Here is a 21,636-nt window from a genome sequence, read left to right as displayed (position 1 = left end):
AAAACAGAGTTGGTCGGACTACAGAAAGCAGAATGCTGTAGATACCACCTACAGATGCCTACAGATTCTGCATCATATACAGATATCTTTTAAATAATAAAGATTACCCACACAGTATCCAAAATACCATGGAAAGAGCACTACACTTAATTTGTAATGCATCATCAAACACAAACAAAGTTCTCTTCACAGTGCCCAAACGCTTTGTAAGCCACAGACTGCAAGGTCCAAACTCATTATTTGGTAAGGTACTATAAACCTGTGGTGGGTTCACTTGTGCAGGGGACCTTGTCAGTAATCATACAACAACACTGCTACAAAAAAAACTACAGACACTCATATATTGGTCAGAGGGGAGAACAGCTGATCTATATCAAGGAAAACCAGAGACAAAATCAAACTTCAGATCTCTTCAACTGCTATTGTGACATTATCACAGATTATTTTTCTGCACCAGGTACCTGACAAATGATGGAGCAAATTATGAAGAGACTGTGGAAGAAACTTTTTGTTTTTGTTTTTAACCTGGTATCACTGGTTACAAGTAACTGACAACACTGTCCATCACGCTTAGGTACCACAGATCACTAATTCAAAAGTGTTCACATTTCAGGCACACAGAAAGTAGAAAAATATGTTTTGTATGGACTACTTTGGATAATACAACAACTTGTCTTGGCTGCTACAACCTTACTGGGTTGTGTATATTTAGTATGCTATGGTGGCTAGTTTTAGCTATTATTAGCACACTAAAAGTAAATATGGCTCTAAAATGCACATTAATGAGTCAATCTGCTGACTTTATGACACTTGTGCGACTGATACAATTACTTAGCTTTTAAGCTAAATGGTAAAGTTACATAACCTGACTTTAACAAGAATACAGTGAAAAATGAGCAATGAGCAACTTTATGAAGAAACTGAAACAGGTCATGGCACCAGTCTGGTTCTGTTTGTGGGCAGGACTACATCTACTGGAAGGGAATTATTCTCTAAGGCATCTTCAATGGCTTGGGCTACGTAAGGAACTGATACAAGCAGCTGTAGAACAACCTTGTGTTGTAGCAGCACTTTGGTTAGTTAGCAAGCTTCAATGTCACAGGGCACTTGTGTAGAAAACATCTAATGTTTTAGTGTAACAGAGTGGGCTTGATAGGTACTACATGGAAGCAAGAAAATAAAAACTGAGAGAACAAAAGAAAATCTACTTCTAAAACAGAAAGTACATTCCACTGCAAAATCAAGAGCCTGCTGACTATTTGTCACTGCTATCTAACACTGTCATGCTTCATTTAGGAAAATAATAAAACTGTCCTGGTATAACCAATAAAACATATCAAAATTACATAATTTTGTTGGGTCACAGAAATCTTTGTTTCAAGAGTGCACATTTTAGGACATTTCTGTCACATAAAACTCCAATACTTGTACATCCCATGCATTGTCATGCAACTAGTAATATAAAGGGCCCTATCTTACATCCAGCGCAAAGCCAGTGCGGCGCTGGCGCAAGTGGTTTTGCTATCTTAAGGCAGCGCAAGTGCCATTTTGGCCACATAGGCAAGATAGCAAATGCCCTTGGTCTGGTCTGTGCGGCTGTGGGCAGGAGGTCTAAACATGAAGGGAAAACGAAGGCATGGGGCGATGCATTTGCTATCTTGTGCTCAGTGCATTGGAGTAAAAACTACATGCGCCTTAGACCAGCTAAAACCTGGTCGTCAGCACCCGGCGGGTTTGGCTGAAACATACACACACACTTCTTCACATTCACAAAACACCTTCATTTATGTTCATTTGTTTCCTCACACGGGAGTGTGGATTAGTAAAGTGTAATTTTAACATATTTTCTATCAGCAATTAAGTGTAAATATTGAAGTTAAAAGTGTGCGTGTTTCGCGCTTGGCTGAGGCACACACATGTCTCAATCACAATCATGTAACACCCTTCATTGATGTTAAACAGCCATGCATGTGTGTGTCTTTAAAGTTTAACTCACTAATATGGAAAAAGAAATTATTTTATAATTATAAAGCCTAATAAATCTAAACAGACCTGCAAAGTGCACACGAGACGGGATCATAGCTGTCAGATTGTCTTTTTCAGATAAGTGAGCATGACAGCTGGAGCAGCTGTAGTGTTTGTGTCTACATGTTTATTGTGATCCAGAAAAACAAGGACTGAACAATAAATTAAATCCATTGCACCTCACGCTTTCCACTTGCACTTTAGATCAGCGTAAGATAGAGCCCTAAGTGTGCAACAATTCTATGTCCCACAACATACATTCTCCTTGGTGATGTCAGGCTTGCAATGTACCGATTAATCTACTGGTTCATGCACAAACTGACTGAAACACTGGAAGATTGCATAACATTGCACTTTATCTGTTCAGTTAGTACAGTAGCCACTGCACAATCTTTTTTGCATCAATACTGAACAGTGTTTAAAGCCACTATGTGTAGGATTGTAAATTGTCCAGCATAAAGACTGTGCCAATTTCCACCAGGATTATCTCTCCTCAGATAAATTGAAAGACTACAAATATTCTACACACAAATGCTTTAAAGCAGTCCTTATATGACAGTTGAGTGTGTATACTAGCTACTGTGTATGTCTTGCAATATACTGCTTGACTCTCATCTCAGATCTATGAGGTCGACTTAAGTGTATATAGCTTCAGTTAAAAGACATTACCTACTGCTGTTGGAACTGCTGCAATTTTGGTTCATCGACTCATTTTCCAACTGGAAAAAGGTTTTGGACAATTCTGAACAATTCATACCGCAATGTTTTTCCAAGTGCAGACAAATCCGCACTCAAAAATATTACCTTGTTCATGCAACCTTTCAATGTTGCAGTCAAAAAACAAACATTATTGTATGTCCTCATAAAGGGGAGTATAGTAAATTGGTAAGAAAATTAATCTAGACTTTTCTAAATAAAAAGCTACAAAGCATAAGGCTACAGGGCAGAACACTGGGAGCCCTTAGCATGCTCAGATAATTGCTAAGAGTCAGTGAGTGAAACCACCAAATGGTAGAGGGGTCACTCCAAACTATTTCTCCCAGACACCAAGCAGAGTTGACCCTTGTATCCCCTTTTAGCATGCAATTTCCTCTCACTAAATGGTCAGCATACCAAATATAAATAAGCAATGATATTACAATACTTTTTAATTACTAGTTACCACTCATACACTAATTTCATCACAAGAAATCCTCAGTTGAGAGGGTTTTTTTTTTTAGGTTTGAGACATTAAAGTCCAATTCACATCTGTCTTATCCTGCTACATCTTGCTAATCACATCCCTAATCACATCCCTGAATCAAACTGATGAGATTTCTTTTTACTAATAATTAATCAAGAGAGATGCAACTGCTTAGATATGTAGAACTACTTAGTAATGCAGAGCACAGATTCTCAAACTTCATACTATCATTTGATGAAGGTTTTTGCTCTGGCAACCCTAAAGAGAGAACTTTTTTCTTGTCCTAATGACACATATTTTCAGTTTGGTCATTTCTAAGAATGAGTATTACATGGAAGCTGGAACAGGGTCTGAGCAGCACTAAATGGATGCGCACTGATAAGAGTAGTTAGTGAGCAGACTGGAGACAGCAGAAATAAAGTGTTGCTGTACGCTACTCACAGCCAAGTTCAATTTACACTCTGCATGAAACACAGAACTTACTCCAGAAAACCACATGGATAACATGCAGAACTTTGAACAACACTCATTAATTACTGACTCATTTGAATTCAAACTGTAGGGCAACCACACGTGACTGTGTATTAGCTGTAGTTATATTTATAGGGAGAAAATTACCTCTCCCCTGTGGTGCCCCATGCAGTTCTGTTTTTTCATGCAAACAGTGCAGGGGGGTAAAGTGAGCTGTAGGGCTTCACTGCACAGTCTGGTACAAGTAACCTCTTTTGTAGGCGCTGAGAGGGTAGAAGGTGGCCACAACAAACTTCCCATCAAAGGTGCGGCCCGTCAGCAGCCTCTGGGCCTCTTTGGAGTCACTGGAGTTGGCGTACTCTACAAACACCTGGTGGACACAAAGGACATGTGGTCCAGTTAGTGGGTGAATGTAGCTGCATTGTGCCTTCGTCGCTCCATATCTTTGTTATGGATCAAGCCACGGGAAGAGTTTCAGAGATGGAGTATTTTCAAGCAGTCTGCTTACATTTCAAATGCTGTTTTATAGACTTCTTTGTATTTAACATGCATACTGAATATACGTTTGTAGCTTACTTTCATGTGTCTTAAAGACTGTACTATTGGATGCCATTTCATATCTGTGTCTCTTTTCAAAAGGAGAGGCCTTTGTATGAGTGAAGTAAGAGTACTTGTACAACTGAAGTTAATAAACATAACCTTTCTTAATCCATGATTTTCAGGGCTAGGGAGACATATGCTACCTTAAAGCATAAGTTGCAGGTTGGAGCCCCAGTGAATTGATGTTTCATGAAATGATGTAGAAACTTGATTTTTGAAAAAAAAAAAAAAAAAAAAAAAAAACATACGTACACCGATCATGGATAACATTATGACCACTGACAGGTGAAGTGAATAATATTGATTATCTCTTCATCATGGTACCTGTTAGTGGGTGGGATATATCAGGCAGCAAGTGAACATTTTGTCCTCAAAGTTGATGTGTTAGAAGCAGTAAAAATGGGCAAGCAGAAGGATTTGAGCGAGTTTGACAAGGGCCAACTTGTGACAGCTAGACAACTGGGTCAGAGCATCTCCAAAACTGCAGCTCTAGTGGGATGTTCCCGGTCTGCAGTGGTCAGTATCTATAGAACAGTGGTGAACCGGTGACAGGGTCATGGGTGGCCAAGGCTCATTGATGCACGTGGGGAGTGAAGGCTGGCCCGTGTGTTAGCTAACAGTTAATCCAGTGTTCAGCTAACATTCGAGTATCAGCTTTTATCAGTCCTGTCTCACATCGCCTTGCCTCCTATAAGTCCACACACAGCACTGCTGCTGCAAGAAAGAGAGGGTGAGGGAGAGTGATGGGATGGAGACTGAGAGAGAGAGTGGGAGGGATGGGAAGAGAGATGGAGAGGCACAGAGACAGAGAGAATGACAATTCCCTGATAAACTTTTTGTTTGTTAGGTGCTTGTGAAGTCCTGCCTCTTTACCTGCACAAAATGCACCCAGGAGTGAGAGCTGACACTTGCATCTTCTCCTGTCAGGAAAACTGTGGACTTGATGTCCTGTCAGGCAGGATTTTGTGTACCTGTATGGTCTTGGTTTTACAGTGCATGGTCACTGTGAGTAAAATGCACTGTAAACCTAGCTAAAAAACACCAACTCAATGAAAGATGATCGCTCAGACTCAATGCCATCTACTTCTGCATGTTGGTCAGAGGCAGAGTCAGGCACAACCACTTCCTCTTCATGCATAATTTGATACAACATTTTAATAAAAAGCGTTCTGCTCAAACAGACCACCGTTTCCTCTAATTTTTTTGTCTTTATGTCCAAACAATCTTATATTAAGTTTTAAAAATTTAATTTTATACAAGATTACATAAATATTCCATTAAGAAATTTAACCTGCAAGTTAGTATTTTATTTTTGAGACAGGCTATTTGCTAAAAATTTACTCAGCTCCAAACTTACCATGTCAAAACAGAAGCAAAAATCACTACATTGCCCCAGCCTCAGAGGACAGAGGAGCTGAATGGATAAAAAGTATATTGTTGATGTCAACTTGCTGGATTTTATTGTGTCAGACTGCTTTGTCAACATGCCAGTAATGGTTCAAGTTCAATAATAGACTGATACTAGCTGTCCGTGATTTGACTTGAAACCTGCAAGTTTTACCATGTATTATGTTGTTTTAGTGTTTTTGTAGATTATCCAGGTAGTGAATTTGGCTTTAGCATGTTTCAAGGCTAATTTGACCATTCCCTCAAGATGGGGCAATGTTGGATTAATTTTGATGGACAGTCAAGAGAAACTGTGAATGTTAACCCTCATTTGAAATCTAAATAAAGAAACTAGTAGGCTGTATGCCTAGAAACCATTTTTTCATATTACTTTTGTTAGTAGTTTATAGGGGTGACAGAGACTCATTTGATTTGTATCTTGATACATGTTCAACAATACGATATATCTTTTTTTTTTTTTTTTTTTTAATGGTTCGATTCGATACAATTCAGCTCTGTCACAATATGATACAATACAAGACAATGTAATGCAGGGGTATTCAATTAAAATTCAAAGAGGTCCAGTTAGAGAAAATTTCCTAAAGCAAAGGTCCGGAACATCATAATGTCTAACTTTCTCGAGTGGGCCGAACCAGTAAAATTTAAGTATAATCTACCGATTATTCTGCCAATTAATCGAGTAATCAAATAAGAAATATTGTTCTGCATTTTTTTCTATTACATTACTTTTGTTTTATTTAACAACAATGGTAATATACAAAAGAAAAGACAGGTCTATTAAATGAACAACTATAAATTGTTAAAGTAAAAATACTCAGCAAAGTAACTTTACTTTTAATGTAGATTTACTTTTACTGTATTTACTTTATTTTAGCACAAAGGTAAAAGTAAAGGTAGTAATGTCTGCAGAAACCACAAACAGAAGAGTGAACTAACTATTTGAACTGAAACAGTCACCAGGATGTTTTGTTCACATGTTAAAATCACAACATTTTTCTTCTGAGCAGGACAGACGCTCCCAGACCCCCAGAGGACAGGGGACAGGGGACTGGTTTACCAACATGTCATGTTTTTCTCCTCTTTTGAGTTTGCACGTCTGTATTTAGTAATAAAAAAATAGCGATAATAATACCATTTAAGTACAACAACAGCAATAAAAATGTTGATTTTTCAAAAAAGGAAACAATAACATGCACAAATTTTAAATTGTAATTAAGTAAAAGCACTAATACCACGATGTAAAAATACCTAAATAAAGAATCTGAGTATTTTTCCATCACAGCAGGTCAGTGATCAGTGTTTCAGTGACTCTCTGTGGTTCAGTGAATAGTGTTTTATTTATGGCGGCCCGCCACATTAAAAACATCGACACCACGACATGATTTTCTATTTTTGGAGCTGCGCACCTTTTTCGGTCGTGTCTAGAAGGTAACGCTTTATTTGCACAACTCTCGCGAGATTTGTGTTCGTCATTTCTACTAAAATAATCAAACTCGCGCGATCTTTCGCGGGTCTAGGGTTCCCTTCTAGACACGACCCTCTCTGTCTCTCTGTCAAACTACAGACAGCAGACTGTCTGTAAACAGCACACTGTTACACTGTGAAGTGTTTTACACAAAGACTTTATTTGTGTGGACACCAAGGTTTGGTTTGTCACCAATTTTGTCATTTCTATTTTTTAATCAGTCCGAGAGGACGACAGTATCAGTGATTGATTAGTGATCAGTCTGCCCTCCTCTCCTCCCTCACCTGTTCACTTTGCTGTGAGAAGGTCTGAAAGTTTCTCACAGAGAAACACAGACTCTCCTGTTTTACGTATAGACAATTGTTTAATGTTATAAGAGCATCTGGTTGATGTCGATGTCATTAACCATCACGTTAGTTTCTGTTGTAATAAACTCCGTCATTAACAACAGTCTCCTCCACACGCAGCTTCTCTGCAGTTGGTCTGTGTGTTTCCTGATCAGATAAACCAGCGGCGGAAAGACTAGAAAAGTTGCGCCAGTTAAAATAGAAGCGTCCCATCAAAATTTAAAATCTATTAATAATTTATTGGTTATAGGTCCGGGTCCGTATAGGACGGCGTGTGGGTCCGGACTCGGACCGCGGTCCGCCATTTGGGGACCCCTGATGTAATGTGTCAAACTTTACATTTTGATTCAATTAGTGCTATATTTGTAGAGTGCTATGAGTTGCAAAAAGAAATCCTGATAGTTTTACTAAATATAGTAACAGTAGAGACAGAGAGAAGGAGACATTACAGTGGTGTTAACATCTTATTATGAGTTGCATGTGTAAATGAGATCATGTAGCCTAAATGAGAATCTGTCAACAAACTTTAAAACTGTTTAAAATATTAGTATTTTTGCAGTAAGATGATGTGCTGCTCTGTTTCATTTGAAGAGTGGTGTGGCTTTGATCAGTGTGGAGGAACAGTGATGCTCTGTGTTACCTGTTCTCACAGTGACATGACGTCTCTGCGGGTCAGACTCATGTCTCTGTTCTCTGCTGTCAGACACGTTTTACATAAATGATCTGCAGCAGAGTTTCTCATCTTTCTTATAAAACGCAAAACTTATTCTACACTTGTGCATTATGAAAATTTGGTGGTGGGACACAGTACAATGTTATTTCTGTTTTCAGCGTGGTCTCTTTTGAGTAAATGAAGAGGAGACACAGGAGAGGGAGGAGGGAGCGCTTGTTTTGTGTGAGCGAGGCAGCAGGCGTCCAGTGAGAGCAGGCAGAGGCAGGACGAGAGAGAAAATGCAGGGAAGTTACATTGGCAGCACCTTCATACCAAAAATGAAACATATGTGCGTCCTAATGAGATGTATCGATACAATACTGCTGCATCGATATTTTTCTGATTCACGTTAAGCTTTTTACCGATACAGGCCATCTGAACTGATGCACTCATATCTTGCACAAGTCCGACGCATCGGATGCATGAGTGAATCATTACATACCTAGTAGTTTAAACTGTAGCACTAATGTTCGCTCAGCAAGCCTTAGTCTTGTTGTTATACAGAAGACGGCTCTGGTCTGTAATCCTTGTCACCGGTGTGTGTGTTTGTGTTGTTGGTATGTGTAAATTTATTTGATAGACTTGCCCTGAAGGTAAGGATATAGCCATGTTTGAAAAAAAATGGTCAAACTGCAGATTTTCAAATGGCAATAATGTGTAACTTTGATTAACAGCAATTTAAGCTAGCAGGTAGAGTGCACTTAACACTGTGCCTGATTTAGTTTATCTAATGATAACATGGAGTCTCCACCATTCTGCTTGGTCCAACTACTGTTCCTCCTGGTCCAGCTACTTCTCTCCCTGGTCTTCTATATGACCAACTACTCCTTTAACACCAGACAGAAACACCATGTCCAACCCTCCCAAATATTACTTCCTGGTCCAACTACTTTTCCAACTACTCTTCTGCTGGTTGAACTACTCTAGTTACTACCCTGTCTGGTCCAACAACTACTAATTCTACTGCTACTACTACAACTACTACCTGGTCTAACTACAGTCCCAGAGTAAACTGACTGATTTTTTCCTTGTGTTCAAGTTTTTCACTTATTTTACTGCAAGAAAATTAGTCATCATAAAGTTTGGTCTACTACCATCCAGTTAAGTCTGCACATATAAAATACAGTGGAGGTTTTCAATGATTAAAATAGCTTGAAATAAATGTTATTTCACACATTTAGAATGCTCTGTAATTCCTTATGTTTTCAGTTTAACTGAAACTGTTTTTGAAGAGGCCTTTATGGAACAACAGTCTAACCTGTCCTTTTCCTGGGTTCTCCTTGGGGATGAGCAGAGAAACCACTGAGCCATACTTCTGGCACTCCTCTTTCATGTCCTCCAGGATATCTGTAAGAAACAATGATAAGCAGGGATTTAACAATGCATTGTGAGACAGTTAAAAATCAATACAAATGTGTGACGACTGAAATCAGTTGAGATGAAAAATTAATTGCAATGCCATTTTTAAAGAGCAGAGCACGTAATCTACTTTCATATCTGACTGCACGAGACCAGCCCAAACCGGAGAGAAAAAGGTATGTGTGCTTCTGACAGAGCTGGTTGGATATACTGGTTGGATACACACTTCTGTGGGTGTAGGAAACAGAATTTGAAAGTGTTCTGAAGTTTGAAGGACGGACAGGAAACGGAGGACGGATGGAGGAGTGAGGATGGGAAGGGGAGATGAGGATGAGGAGGAAGAGGAGAGGAAAGGAGGAGCATGGTCAGCCATGTAACTGCTCTGTTGAGGTGGCTGGATCAGTTCACCTCTCCTCTCCACCGTACCATCTCTCTCCCCCACTCCAAAGCCAGCAGAGCTGCATAATAATGACAATAATAATACTGAGTTATAAGGTACAACACATTTTCAAGGTGCCTCAGTGTAAAACATACATATCTGCATGACATTTGCGGTTCATTTATTGTATTACTTTTTGCAAGCGTTCATGTAAAATAAACTATTTCCACATGAAGCTGCTTTGGAGACACCCTGCTGTCTCCATATATTGTGCACTCTCACGCTTCCACTCCTCGAAACAGGAGATCTGTCTACTGGCTTTGAAAATCTTTTCTCTTTATTTCCTCCTGGTAAATCCACCGTCACGCTGCCATCACTTTCGTTCCTGGCACACCTGTTTCCTGAAGGTGATGAGAACTGATTTTCTGGTCAGCTTATTGCATGTTGGCCTAAACTCAGAGGTGAATTACTTGGGCACACCTGATAGGTGTATCCCACTGTGCACTGGTGACACAAGGGGCAGGACAGGACAGAATAGCCGTGCGCCCGGCGCAAGACGGCAAAAGTGGATTTGGACACAGCCTGAATAAATTAAATCCACTGCACCTCACACTTTCCACTTGCGCTTTAGATCAGCGTCAGACAAGACTCAGGTGGGAATAGTGAGAAGCTCAAATAAACACTGCCTGAGCAAAGAAACTGTTAAAAGGACAATCCATGCTGACAAGCAGATTTTCAAACTAGGAAAACACGCAAGCCTTAGTTTGTTTATTTGAAGAGACTTCATTTATTTGTATTATTCATTTATTTATATTGATGTGGGATTTGTTTTAAAAATCAATTTTTTTGTTATTTAAAATAAAATATAATTTCAGTTACACTTAAGAAGATAAGAAGGGCCATACGATCTCTGTATGACCGGAGCAGGAGTTTGGTTCACATTGCCGGCAATAAGTCAGACCTGTTCCGGGTGCATGTTGGACTCCGGCAGGGCTGCCCTTTGTCACCGGTTCTGTTCATTACATTTATGGACAGAATTTCTAGGCGCAGCAAGGGGCCGGAGGGAGTCAGGTTTGGCGATCTCACAGGATCTCATCTCTGCATTTTGCAGATGATGTTGTCCTGTTGGCTCCTTCGAACCAGGACCTTCAAACCAGTCTGCTCTGAAATCTTTGCCTGGGAAAGACCTTGCTGATGCAGTAGAACTACCTTGTGTCTTGTTGCTGTGCTCAGTCATGGTGACCTGTGATATGAAACTGTCTTCCACAACCTCATTTGGAAGCATAGTCTGGCTTTTCCTCACCCAGTTTTAAGTCTCCTACACAGCTGTTTCTGTTTCAGTAAATGAATGTGTTTCAACCTGCATATGAAACTGATGATCATTAGCACCTGTTTGGTATAATTGGTTAATCATACACCTGACTATGATCCTATAAAATCCCTGACTTTGTGCAAGTGTACCTAGAACGGGTCTGCAACCTGAGACTCCAGAGTCACATGTGGCTCTTCAGCTCCTCTCCAGTGGCTCCCTGTGACTTATAATGATATGGAAATGAATAACTATAAATAAATATTAAATATTTTTCATGTTTCTTTTTTGTAAGTCTATGAAAAAGTTGAGACCGCTCAACATTTTAAGCCAACATACTGCAATAGATTTTTGAGTTTTGAGTCAAAGTCTTCAGTTTTGAAAAAAGTTTTACCAACTACTGATCTTTTGTTGGGATAACTTACCTTGCTTCTTTAGATTAACTTAAAACTTTTGAGTTTTACAAACGCCAAAATGTTGTATTTAAAAAAAACTAAAAAAAATTTAAAAAGTGTTAATATTATATAATATAACTAAAATATGCATCAAAGACTGTGTCTATGGCTCAGTGTCTTTTCCTCTAAATTGTGATTGTGGCTTGTCTTCTTGAGTCTCCGTAAGCTATGGCTGCCAAAAAAAAAGTCTCTTTTGATTGTAAAGGTTGACCCCTGACCTAGAAGAATTGATGCTGTTTTGAAGGCAAAGGGTGGTCACACCAAATATTGATTTGATTTAGATTTTTCTTCCGTTTGCTCCCTTTGAATTTTGTAAATCGATAAAAGTAAACAATTAAATTATACATTTTTGAAAGCGTTCTTACTTTAAAGCATTTCTTCACACCTGCCTAAAATGTTTGCACAGTACTGTATATTGTTAAAATATACATTCATTGCATAGTTCTTTTGCAGCTACGCCATACCTCAGACATGTTGTGTTTCTTGTCTGAGAAATAATTACAGGAATATTTTTCAATCATAATTTGTCTGCAAGCTCATTCTGTTAAAAAAAAAAAAAAATATGACAAAAATCGTATTGTGAAGCCAGTATCGGAGTTGAATGCATCGTTACATCCCTAATGATAAGACTGTCTTACTTATTTTAACCTCTATACAATCATAAAAACAGGAAATCAAATCACTCAATCTATGCCATTCAAAACTTTAAGTCAGAAAAAGGACACATATTGTTGTGTACCTTCATACTCTTCGTCGTTGTGCAGGTGGCTGTCATCAATCAGGTTGAGCAGACGCAGGACAGGAGAGGGCAGCAGAACCAGATCCTCAATGTGAGGAGCTAAAACACACACACACACACACACACACAGACAGACAGACGCGCGTGCGCGCATAGGTAAACGTGGTTCACTGGAATTTGTGTTAATCTGGGTGGACATTTCAAATATTGACACATACCAAAGGGAATACTGAAAAATGGGCTCAGCAGGGCCGTTTCAGCTGTGCATCTTTGCTTTGGGTCGTGGAGAAGCATGCTGCAGACAGTGTAACAAAAGTCAAATGTAACTCAATTACTATGGGCAATTTAACTGCAGACAATAAAGTACATAACATAATAGTCATGTCTGAGCAATTGCCTGAATTCACAGCTATTGTGTATGTGTTTGTTTATTAGATCCCCATTAACTATTGTATTGTAACAGCAGCTATTCTTCCTGGGGTCCCCATGAACATTGTAACAATACTTCAATAAAAGAAATGTGTGAGAGAACTTACCTTTTGATAAGGTCTCTGAGGTGATAGACAGGGATGGCAGGGCATGTCAGACTATTGTTGGCAAAAATATGGTCTACAATGGCAGCACTGCTATCCTAAAAGAGAAAAAAGGTAGCAGTCTCCTTACTGGTAACAGCTTATTCAAAACTTCTTTAGTCTATTTCTATATATAAAAGTCTTTAGTCCTGTGGTGTCAATTTATTATGGTATCTTTATTTACGAGAGCCATGGTTCTCAGCAGGAAACCAGTGGATTGTCTACTCCGAGTAGAGAATGAGTCCTTACTCCAAGTGAGGGAGTTCAGTGAAGTGAAGGGATAATGGAGCATGAGATGGGCCGGGGAATTGGAGCAGCGGGAGCTGTATTGAATTTGCTTTACCACACCGTTGTGGCGAAAAGAGAGCTTAGCCAAAAGGCAAAGCTTTTGATCTACTGGTCAGTCTTTGTTCCTACTCTCACCTACTCTCACCTATAGTCATAACGGGTGGGTCATGACTGGAAGAATGAGATCGCAGATACAAGCAGCCGAAATGGGTTTTCTTAGGAGGGTGGCTGACATCTCCCATAGGGTGAGAAGTTCAGTTATCCGTGAGGATCTCGGTGCAGATCCGCTGCTCCTTTGCATAGAAAGGAGCCAGTTGAAGTGGTTTGGGCAACAAGACCCTGAGATACTTGACAAGGGACAAAGTGCAGGGATTATATCTCTACCCTGGCCTGAGAACACCTTGGGATCCCCCAGTCAGAGCTGGCTAATGTAGATGGGGAAAGGGATGTCGGGGGTCCCCTGCTGGAACTGTTACCTCCACAACCCGATTTTGGATAGGTGGTTGAAGATGGATGGATGGATGGATGGATGGATGGATGGATGGATGGATGGATCTTTATTTATATTTATTCCATGTGTTGTGCTTTTTTCATTTCACATTGTTAACTCAAGGCCAACTGACATACCTAATGCAACAAACATAGATATCTTTTGTCTTACTTTACATTTATTTATCATCTTGAACCTGCAACCTGTTCTAAATACTATATGCACCTCTGATAAAAAAAAATGTCCACATTTTTGAACTGATCATTCTTCTTTGATAATTAAATCTATACAAGAATGACTTTATGATATACCCTGAGTAAAGCAATGCCATACCTTCCACTCCTGCGAGCGGATGGTGTCTTTGAGTTTAATTCCTGAGAACATCTCCAACAAGATGATGCCCAAACTCCACAGGTCCACGGCAGCCGTGCAGCCCAAGTCCCCCTCAACCTCCATTCCAGCCTGAGCAAGGCTGTTCTGAAGCTCGGCCTCTGGAGCACGATATCCATCTGTCTGGATGTACTTGACATCCTGGAGGAGGTGAGGCAGAGAGAGTGAGAAATAAAATACCCAATGGTCACAGTAGGCTTGGGCAGTATCTATTTTTTATAACATCATACCTTCCTGACAGTGTATAAGGCAGGGGTGTCAAACTCATTTTAGTTCAGGAGCCACATACAGCCCAATTTGATATCAAGTGGGCCGGACCAGTAAAATTAAAGCATAATCTATCGATTATTCTGGCAATTAACTGAGTAATCAGATAAGAAATATTGCATATTCTGCATTTTTTTTCTATTACATTACTTTTGCTTTATTTAAGAACAATGGTAATATACAAAAGAGAAGATAAGACAGGTCTATTAAATGAACAACTATAAATTGCTAAAGTAAAAATACTCAGTAAAGTAACTTTACTTTTTAATGTAGATTTACTTTTAATGTTTTTACTTTACTTTCTACTTTTTTTTCCAAGTACAAAGGTAAAAGTAAAGGTAGTAATGTCTGCAGAAACCACAAACAGAAGATGGAATTAACTCTTTTAACTGAAACATTCACCAGAATGTTTTGTTAACATGTTAAAATCACAACATTTTTCTTCTGGAGCAGGACAGACGCTCCCAGACCCCCAGAGGACAGGGGACTGGTTTACCAACATGCCACCTTTTTCTCCTCTTATGAGTTTGCAGGTCTGTATTTAGTCATCAAAAAATCCCAATAATAATACCATTAAAATACAGCAACAGCAATAAAAATGTTGATTTTTCAAAAAAGGAAACAATAACATGCAACATTTTTAAATTGTAATTAAGTAAAAACACTAATACCACAATGTAAAAATACCTAAGTAAAGAATATTAGTATTTTTTCCATCACAGCAGGTCAGTGATCAGTGTTTCAGTGACTCTCTGTGGATCAGTGAATAGTGTTTTATTTATGGCGGCCCGCCACATTAAAAACATCAACACCACGACATGAGTTTCTAAATATTGAACTGTGCACCTTTTTCGGTCGTGTCTAGAAGGTAACTCTTTATTTGCACAACTCTCGCGAGATTTGTCTTTGTTATTTCTACTAAAATAATCAAACGCGCGGGATCTTTCACAAGTCTAGGGTAACCTTTTAGACACGACCCTCTCTGTCTCTCTGTCAAACTACAGACAGCAGACTGTCTGTAAACAGCATGATGTTAAACTCTGCAGTGTTTCACACAAAGACTTTATTTGTGTGGACACCCAGGTTTGGTTTGTCACCAATTTTGTCATTTTTATTTTTTAAATCAGTCCGGGAGGACAACGGTATCAGTGATTGATTAGTGATCAGTCTGCCCTCCTCTCCTCCCTCACCTGTTCACTCTGCTGTCAGAAGGTCTGAAAGTTTCTCACAGAGAAACACAGACTCTCCTGTTTTACTTATAGGCCTCCTTATACAGTTGTTTAATTTTATAAGTGCATCTGGTTGGTGTCGATGTCGTTAATCATCATGTTAGTTTCGACTGTTGTAATAAACTCCGTCATTAACAACAGTCTCCTCCACACGCAGCTTCTCTGCTGCTGTGAAAACTGAATCGAGGGTGGATTAATATGTAGGGAAAAACCCAGAATGCGAGTTAGCTTTAGTCTTTTTGTCTTTATAAAACATCCTGCTGATGAAGAAAGTCAACAGATCAGATACAGACAGGGTCAGAGAATCACACTGACCTCCTCTGTGTGTTGTACTGTATGTGTGTGTCTGTACTGTACGTGTGTGTATGGAGGAGCTGCACTGATGCAGAGAGGAGAGATGCTGCAGCCGTGTGATAATAAATTACATCAACATTTAAATGTCAGCACTCATCAATACTCTGGTCTTTAATAACCCCCACATGTGAAACACAGTGTACTGTACAGTTGTTCGGATATAAACTGATTTTAGTAATCAAATTACTCAAATTACTCTAGGAATCCTTTCAACCCTAAAATTAATGTCTTCTCTGTAATTTTCACACTTTGCAAAGTCATCCCGTGGGCCGGACTGGACCCTCTAGCGGGCCAGTTTTGGCCTGCGGGCCGTAGGTTTGACACCCCTGGTATCAGGTATTATGATGGTATTTGCATAAAACTTGGATAAGCCAGCTCATTTCAACTCTGTTCCACTCCAGATAGTACATCCTTATAAGTAGGCAGAGCTGACTGTCACAGTGATGCTGTTCAAACAGTTAAATGTGTATTTTGACAGTGTTAGAAATACAGCTACAATGATTAATTCATTATCAATCAATTATTAAATGAATTGCCAACAACTTTGACAACTGATTAATAGTTTTGAGTTATTTTGGAATAAAAAATGTCCAAATTCTCTGATTTCAGCTTCTCAAATGTGAATATTTTCTGGTTTCTTTACTACTCTTATGACAGTAAACTGAATATCTTTGAGTTTTGGACATAAGAAGACATTTGAGGATTCAACTTGGGCTTCTGAAAACTTGATCATCATTTTTCACTATTTTCTGACATTTTAGAGACTAAACCACAATCGATTAATATTTGATTAATCAAGATCTACAGATTAACCAATGATGGAAAATAATCATTAGTTGCAGCCCTAATTGAAAATCATACTGAAGGGATTTCTTAATACCCTAATATACCATAATACCTTGAACCACTCAAGTCTAGGTCCCAGCTCCTCTTTCACTGACATTCTGATCTCTAGACACACCCACCTGGTTCCCCTCTTTGAAGCTGAGGCCAAAGTCGATGAGCTTAAAGCACTCGTCATCAGCACTCCAGAGGATGTTGCGTGGCTTGAGGTCAGCGTGGACATAGCCTTCCCTGTGAAGGAAGGCAAGAGCCTCCAGTATGTCTCTGGCACAGTGCTGGACAAGCCACATGGAGTGGCCCTGCTGGGGTCTGCCAACAAAATATCAGTTGAACAGAAAGGTCCAGCTGCAGTCAATCACAATCAATCATTCATTATATCATCTTACCAACAGTTTTGAGACAAATGCCAAGGAAACCTAGTCAAAAAGGGTCAATTCACCCAAATTACATAAAGACAGATGACATATTGTAATTTCAGTTGTTAAGAGTTTTTCTTCACAATTTTATATGTCTAGGGAAAGATGCTGATATTCCCAATAGCTTAATCTTTTCATTGTGCCTTTGTATTTCCTGCATTTTATAACCCACTCGCTAGCTTGCTAAATTGTAGGGGTGTCCCGATCCGATATTGATATTAGATATTGGTCCGATATCAGCCAAAAAGCGAGTATCGGATTTTATCGGACTGCATCTAAAATCTCCGATATAAGCACTCCAATAAGCAGTCCATTTTCTGCTCCAGCACTTCTATCCATAGGTGACTCTGGTTGCTGACTACTGTTCTCTGTTTGAGTAACATCACTTGATCAAGCCTTTTCTAACATTCCACACTACAAAATAAGTAATAAAAGTATGTATAATTCGTGCTGATATTGTATCTGATTGATATCAGTACTGGCCAATACTCAAGGCTGCAATATCGGTATCGTATCAGAAGTGAAAAAGTTGTATCGGGACATCCTTACTAAATTGTTAGTCTTGGTGGCTTCTAGTTTTAGTTCTAGTCAGTGTTGCTTTCCATGTTGATGTGAACACCAAGCATATTGTGCACACAACTTCCACAAGCTACTTTTTAATCGTTGATGTTGATCTCCCATGTAAATTACACCAAACTCTCGTGCTGTTTGCTGCTCACTGGTAACAGTCCTCTCTCCAAACTAGGGTTGCAATTTAATCAATTAATCATTAATAATTTTTAAGATATATACATTTTTCAATTTCATTTTTCCCCCCTCTTTTTCTTGTCATTTTAAATTTAAGTTTCCTTATTCAACAAATGGCTCCACCAGACATTACTGCCATTTCTGGACAATTGATTTATTAATACATTTGAATACATTTGTAGTTGATTAAATTCTTAGGGGCAAGTAATGATAAATTGTTAATCACTGACAGCCTTGTTTCAAACCACTGCTACTGCAGTGTTTTGTTTTTCATATGTTATTGTCTTCATTTGCTTGTTTGCAATCAGATCACCTTATTGACTACAAAATGCGGATGAAAAGTTTGGACATTAATTCAAATTGTACTCCAGTATGATTTTAAAAGTAACTAAGTAGATTACAGAGTGTAGTGTAGTTGTAATTAGTTACTTCCACCCCTGGTTGTTAGTATATTGGATCCACAGAGTTAAAACTAATGCACTGTAATACAACAGTCCTACAGTAAACCTTTCCTTCATGAATGTTATGTCTTTTACAGAGGTGTTGATTCAACTTTATTATCATTTTGGAGGCTAGAGTTTGTGGTACTTTTGAATTTTATTGCATTGTATTGATAGTTACTTCTATGGTTTTGTCCACCCCATTTATTTCAGCAAAGGTAGGCAAACTAACAGAAAGCCTTCTCTACAGCCTGCCAGAGTCAGATTTATAAGTATTAGAACAGTGACATCATTCAACTTACCTACCACCCTGGGCACCACTGCTGCCTCTCACCAACAGCTCAGACACACTGACATCCAAGAGCTCCAGTAGAAGACAACGTGTGGCAACACCCATACAACTGTGGTTGGTGAACACCCCATACAGTGTCACTGAGAGGAGCACACATTTGTCATTATAAACAGCTCAGGCATGGAATGTCGCATTGCAACTATCAGCACACATGTAATCCCCTGTATTTGAATCAAGTTTCAATTTCTACAACAGGTAGAGCTAACTAGGAGTGGATGGGTATTGTCAGGATTTTATCAATACTGATATTCCTTACTCATAGTCATACTGATACTACTTGCCATATTTTAGTGCAAAATACAAAAACATTAAATGAAAAGACATGACAAATTTCAAGTTATTTTAATATTATTTTTTTTGGCATAAATAATAAGTTAAATTGTCTCTTGAGTTACTGCATTTGTGAAATTTTCAATAAAAGTAAAGAGAAACCACACTTTAGAACATTTGTTCTGTCAGCATGACACATTAGGTTAAGAGTGATGTTTTACTCCACTATCTCATGGATTATCATACACAGAATTTAAAAGCAGACCATAACATTTTGTAAACGGTCTTACATAACATTCTACCGTGTGTACCACTGGTGACAAGCAAGTTGATCGATTTTTAATGGAATTTGACTTTAGTTAGCTCTATTTAATAGAAACGACACTGCAAACAGATTCTGACAGGCAACCTCTCTATGTTACAAAAAGGCGCATAATGAGTAAGGACATTTAATTTCCATGTCAGCATACTAATGTTGTTGACTGTGTCAAGCTACAGGAGACAGCCTTACCGATGTTTTTATGTCCCTGAATGTCTTCCAGCACGGACCTCTCCTTGTGATACCCGTAATCTCCTCCCTGAGTGTCGGCCTGGAACTCCTTGACAGCGGCGGTGGTGGCTCTGCCTGAGCTGACCCGGTACACCGAGGCCGAGACTCCCTGGCCGAGTCGCGACTGGACGGTCCATATCTCGCCAAAGATTTCGAACAGTACCGGCTTCATACTCTGGTCTACGTTGTCCTGTGGTGATGGCATGATGCTGTCTGGACGCGGTGCCTCTACCTTAGCGCTCGGCTCGGAGGAGCCGCAATGAGCCATGGGAGACAGGAGAAGAGGAGGCGACTAGTTGACAGGTGGGAGCAGCTGCAGGAGCATTGCGAACGTGGGCTCTAACTATCAGCGCCACTTAAAACATTAACAGGGCGAGTCAACGATAATTAGCAGACAGTCAAGCTACACCTACAACCCCGTTAAAGCTAAGCACAGAGCAACAGCTGTGCATATTAGACTAATGTTTGCTTACTGACGCTGTCAAAATGAATTCACTCCAGTCAGCTGACAGAAAGTTAGCTAAATTAGCTACTCCAAAAAGCTCCATTAGCCACCGAGTTTGAGCTCAAACACAAACCATTTCCACGACCAGCGGGAAAATGCTTCCTCCATAATATACCATTTTTTTAACGGCATTTGTAAGGAATATCATAACTTTAAAAAGTGCCACTTTAAACGAAAGCAAAGTTTTCTTGAGTTGTAACTCGGTTTGTTGATATCAGTCTTATTTCCGTTTCTGCCGCTTTCCTGCCTGCGTAATTGCGGTGCTTCTTTTCCTGCCGTCTGCCCCCTGCCGGAGAGGAGTGTCACTACAGTTTCTCTTGTGCCGTTTCCGGCTCATTTGATTTACATTTCAGACAACTAGATAAAAGAAATGCCTGGAGTACATAGGCGCCATATAAAAGAATAAATCTATAAAAGAATGAATAAATATGGAAATATACAGACAAATAATGAAATGTAAATATTGTAAGCATTTTCATGTATGTATGTATTTCACATCTATGTATTCATAAATACTATGATTCTCTGTATATTTTTAATTTCACTTTCTATGATTTATTTATTTTTATATACTGCTATGCATTCAACTGTCTACTATTACAGGAAGGCCTGCCCAAATGCAGCTGATTGACAATTTGGTCCTTCAAGGAATGGTTCAGACAGAAAGGAAAAGCAAAAGCAATGGGGAAAAGAAAAAGTCAAAATAAAGGCATAAACAACAATAAGTGATATTATATAAAATAAATGAATAAATAAATAACACATACAGAAAATAGACTAATTAATATGTAAACAAATATATATATGTATTTAAAATGTATAAATAACCATAAAAATAAATAAATTGTATATTTTGTTGTTTCTCTGAATATTTCCACATTTATTCTATTAATTATATGACTTTATATTTCAACATTTATTCTCTTGTTCATTTAATATGCTGGCTATCTGGAGTCCCAGCCCCCTTTAGGAGGGTGCCAGAAATTAGAGAAGGTCCCCAAGGCCTTGTTCACTCTGAGGCTGTCAAAGTTTGATTTGCACATTCTAACTAAAGTCACAACTATAAATCTGTATACAACATTATTTTAAAAGATAAACATATTTGTCCTTGTAGTATCTGTTGTGCCATTAGTTGTGCATGTATAGATGTGTATCTTAGAAGAAGTTAAGATTGAGTATATGTGTGACCATGTTGGAATGTTAAAAGGTTAAAGGTTAAAAGGGTGGAAGTGAATTAGGTATAGGAGAGGGTTCAGTCGTAGGTTTATAGGGGTCCTGTTTACAGGGGGCAATATATCTGTAATTCCTTTGTTTGGAGAAAGAGATGCTCTGGAATTGACAGAGACCATATGCTAAGAGAAGCCCTGTTGTTTATGCAATTATATGTTAAAGAGATGTATGCATACTCCTATAAAGGTTGGTTGAAACCACAGTTCTGGGAGAGAGACTCATCCTGGCTTTAAGTCATCTCC

At 38.9% G+C, this 21,636-nt stretch overlaps 1 protein-coding gene across 1 annotated transcript; it reads right to left on the bottom strand.

Annotated features, from left to right (window-relative positions):
* Positions 1 to 3,152: 3,152 nt before the first annotated feature.
* On the bottom strand, positions 3,153 to 20,426 carry uhmk1 (U2AF homology motif (UHM) kinase 1). The gene is made up of 9 exons (XM_084722356.1): positions 19,621 to 20,426; positions 18,790 to 18,919; positions 17,007 to 17,193; positions 14,135 to 14,332; positions 12,988 to 13,082; positions 12,670 to 12,746; positions 12,452 to 12,550; positions 9,469 to 9,557; positions 3,153 to 4,049 (listed from the first exon to the last, which is right to left on the bottom strand). The coding sequence occupies exons 1-9, from the start codon at positions 19,925 to 19,927 to the stop codon at positions 3,903 to 3,905; spliced, it is 1,329 nt and encodes a 442-aa protein (XP_084578482.1). The 5' UTR covers positions 19,928 to 20,426; the 3' UTR covers positions 3,153 to 3,902.
* Between the last annotated feature and the right edge of the window lie 1,210 nt (positions 20,427 to 21,636).

The sequence above is a fragment of the Lutjanus erythropterus genome, chromosome 7 (assembly GCF_056507025.1).
Source record: "Lutjanus erythropterus isolate fLutEry1 chromosome 7, fLutEry1.hap2, whole genome shotgun sequence".
NCBI lineage: Eukaryota > Metazoa > Chordata > Actinopteri > Lutjaniformes > Lutjanidae > Lutjanus > Lutjanus erythropterus.
The sequence above is the reverse complement of the archived record's forward strand: the minus strand, read 5'-3'. Positions and strand labels throughout refer to the sequence as shown.

Excerpts from the sequence above, each read along its gene's own strand:
- uhmk1 (XM_084722356.1), bottom strand. The coding sequence starts at position 19,927 with ATGGCTCATTGCGGCTCCTCCGAGCCGAGCGCTAAGGTAGAGGCACCG. Across the intron at positions 14,333-17,006 it reads GCTTCAAAGAGGGGAACCAG|GATGTCAAGTACATCCAGAC; the intron begins GTGGGTGTGTCT and ends CACCTCCTCCAG. Across the intron at positions 9,558-12,451 it reads CAACGACGAAGAGTATGAAG|ATATCCTGGAGGACATGAAA; the intron begins GTACACAACAAT and ends TGTTTCTTACAG.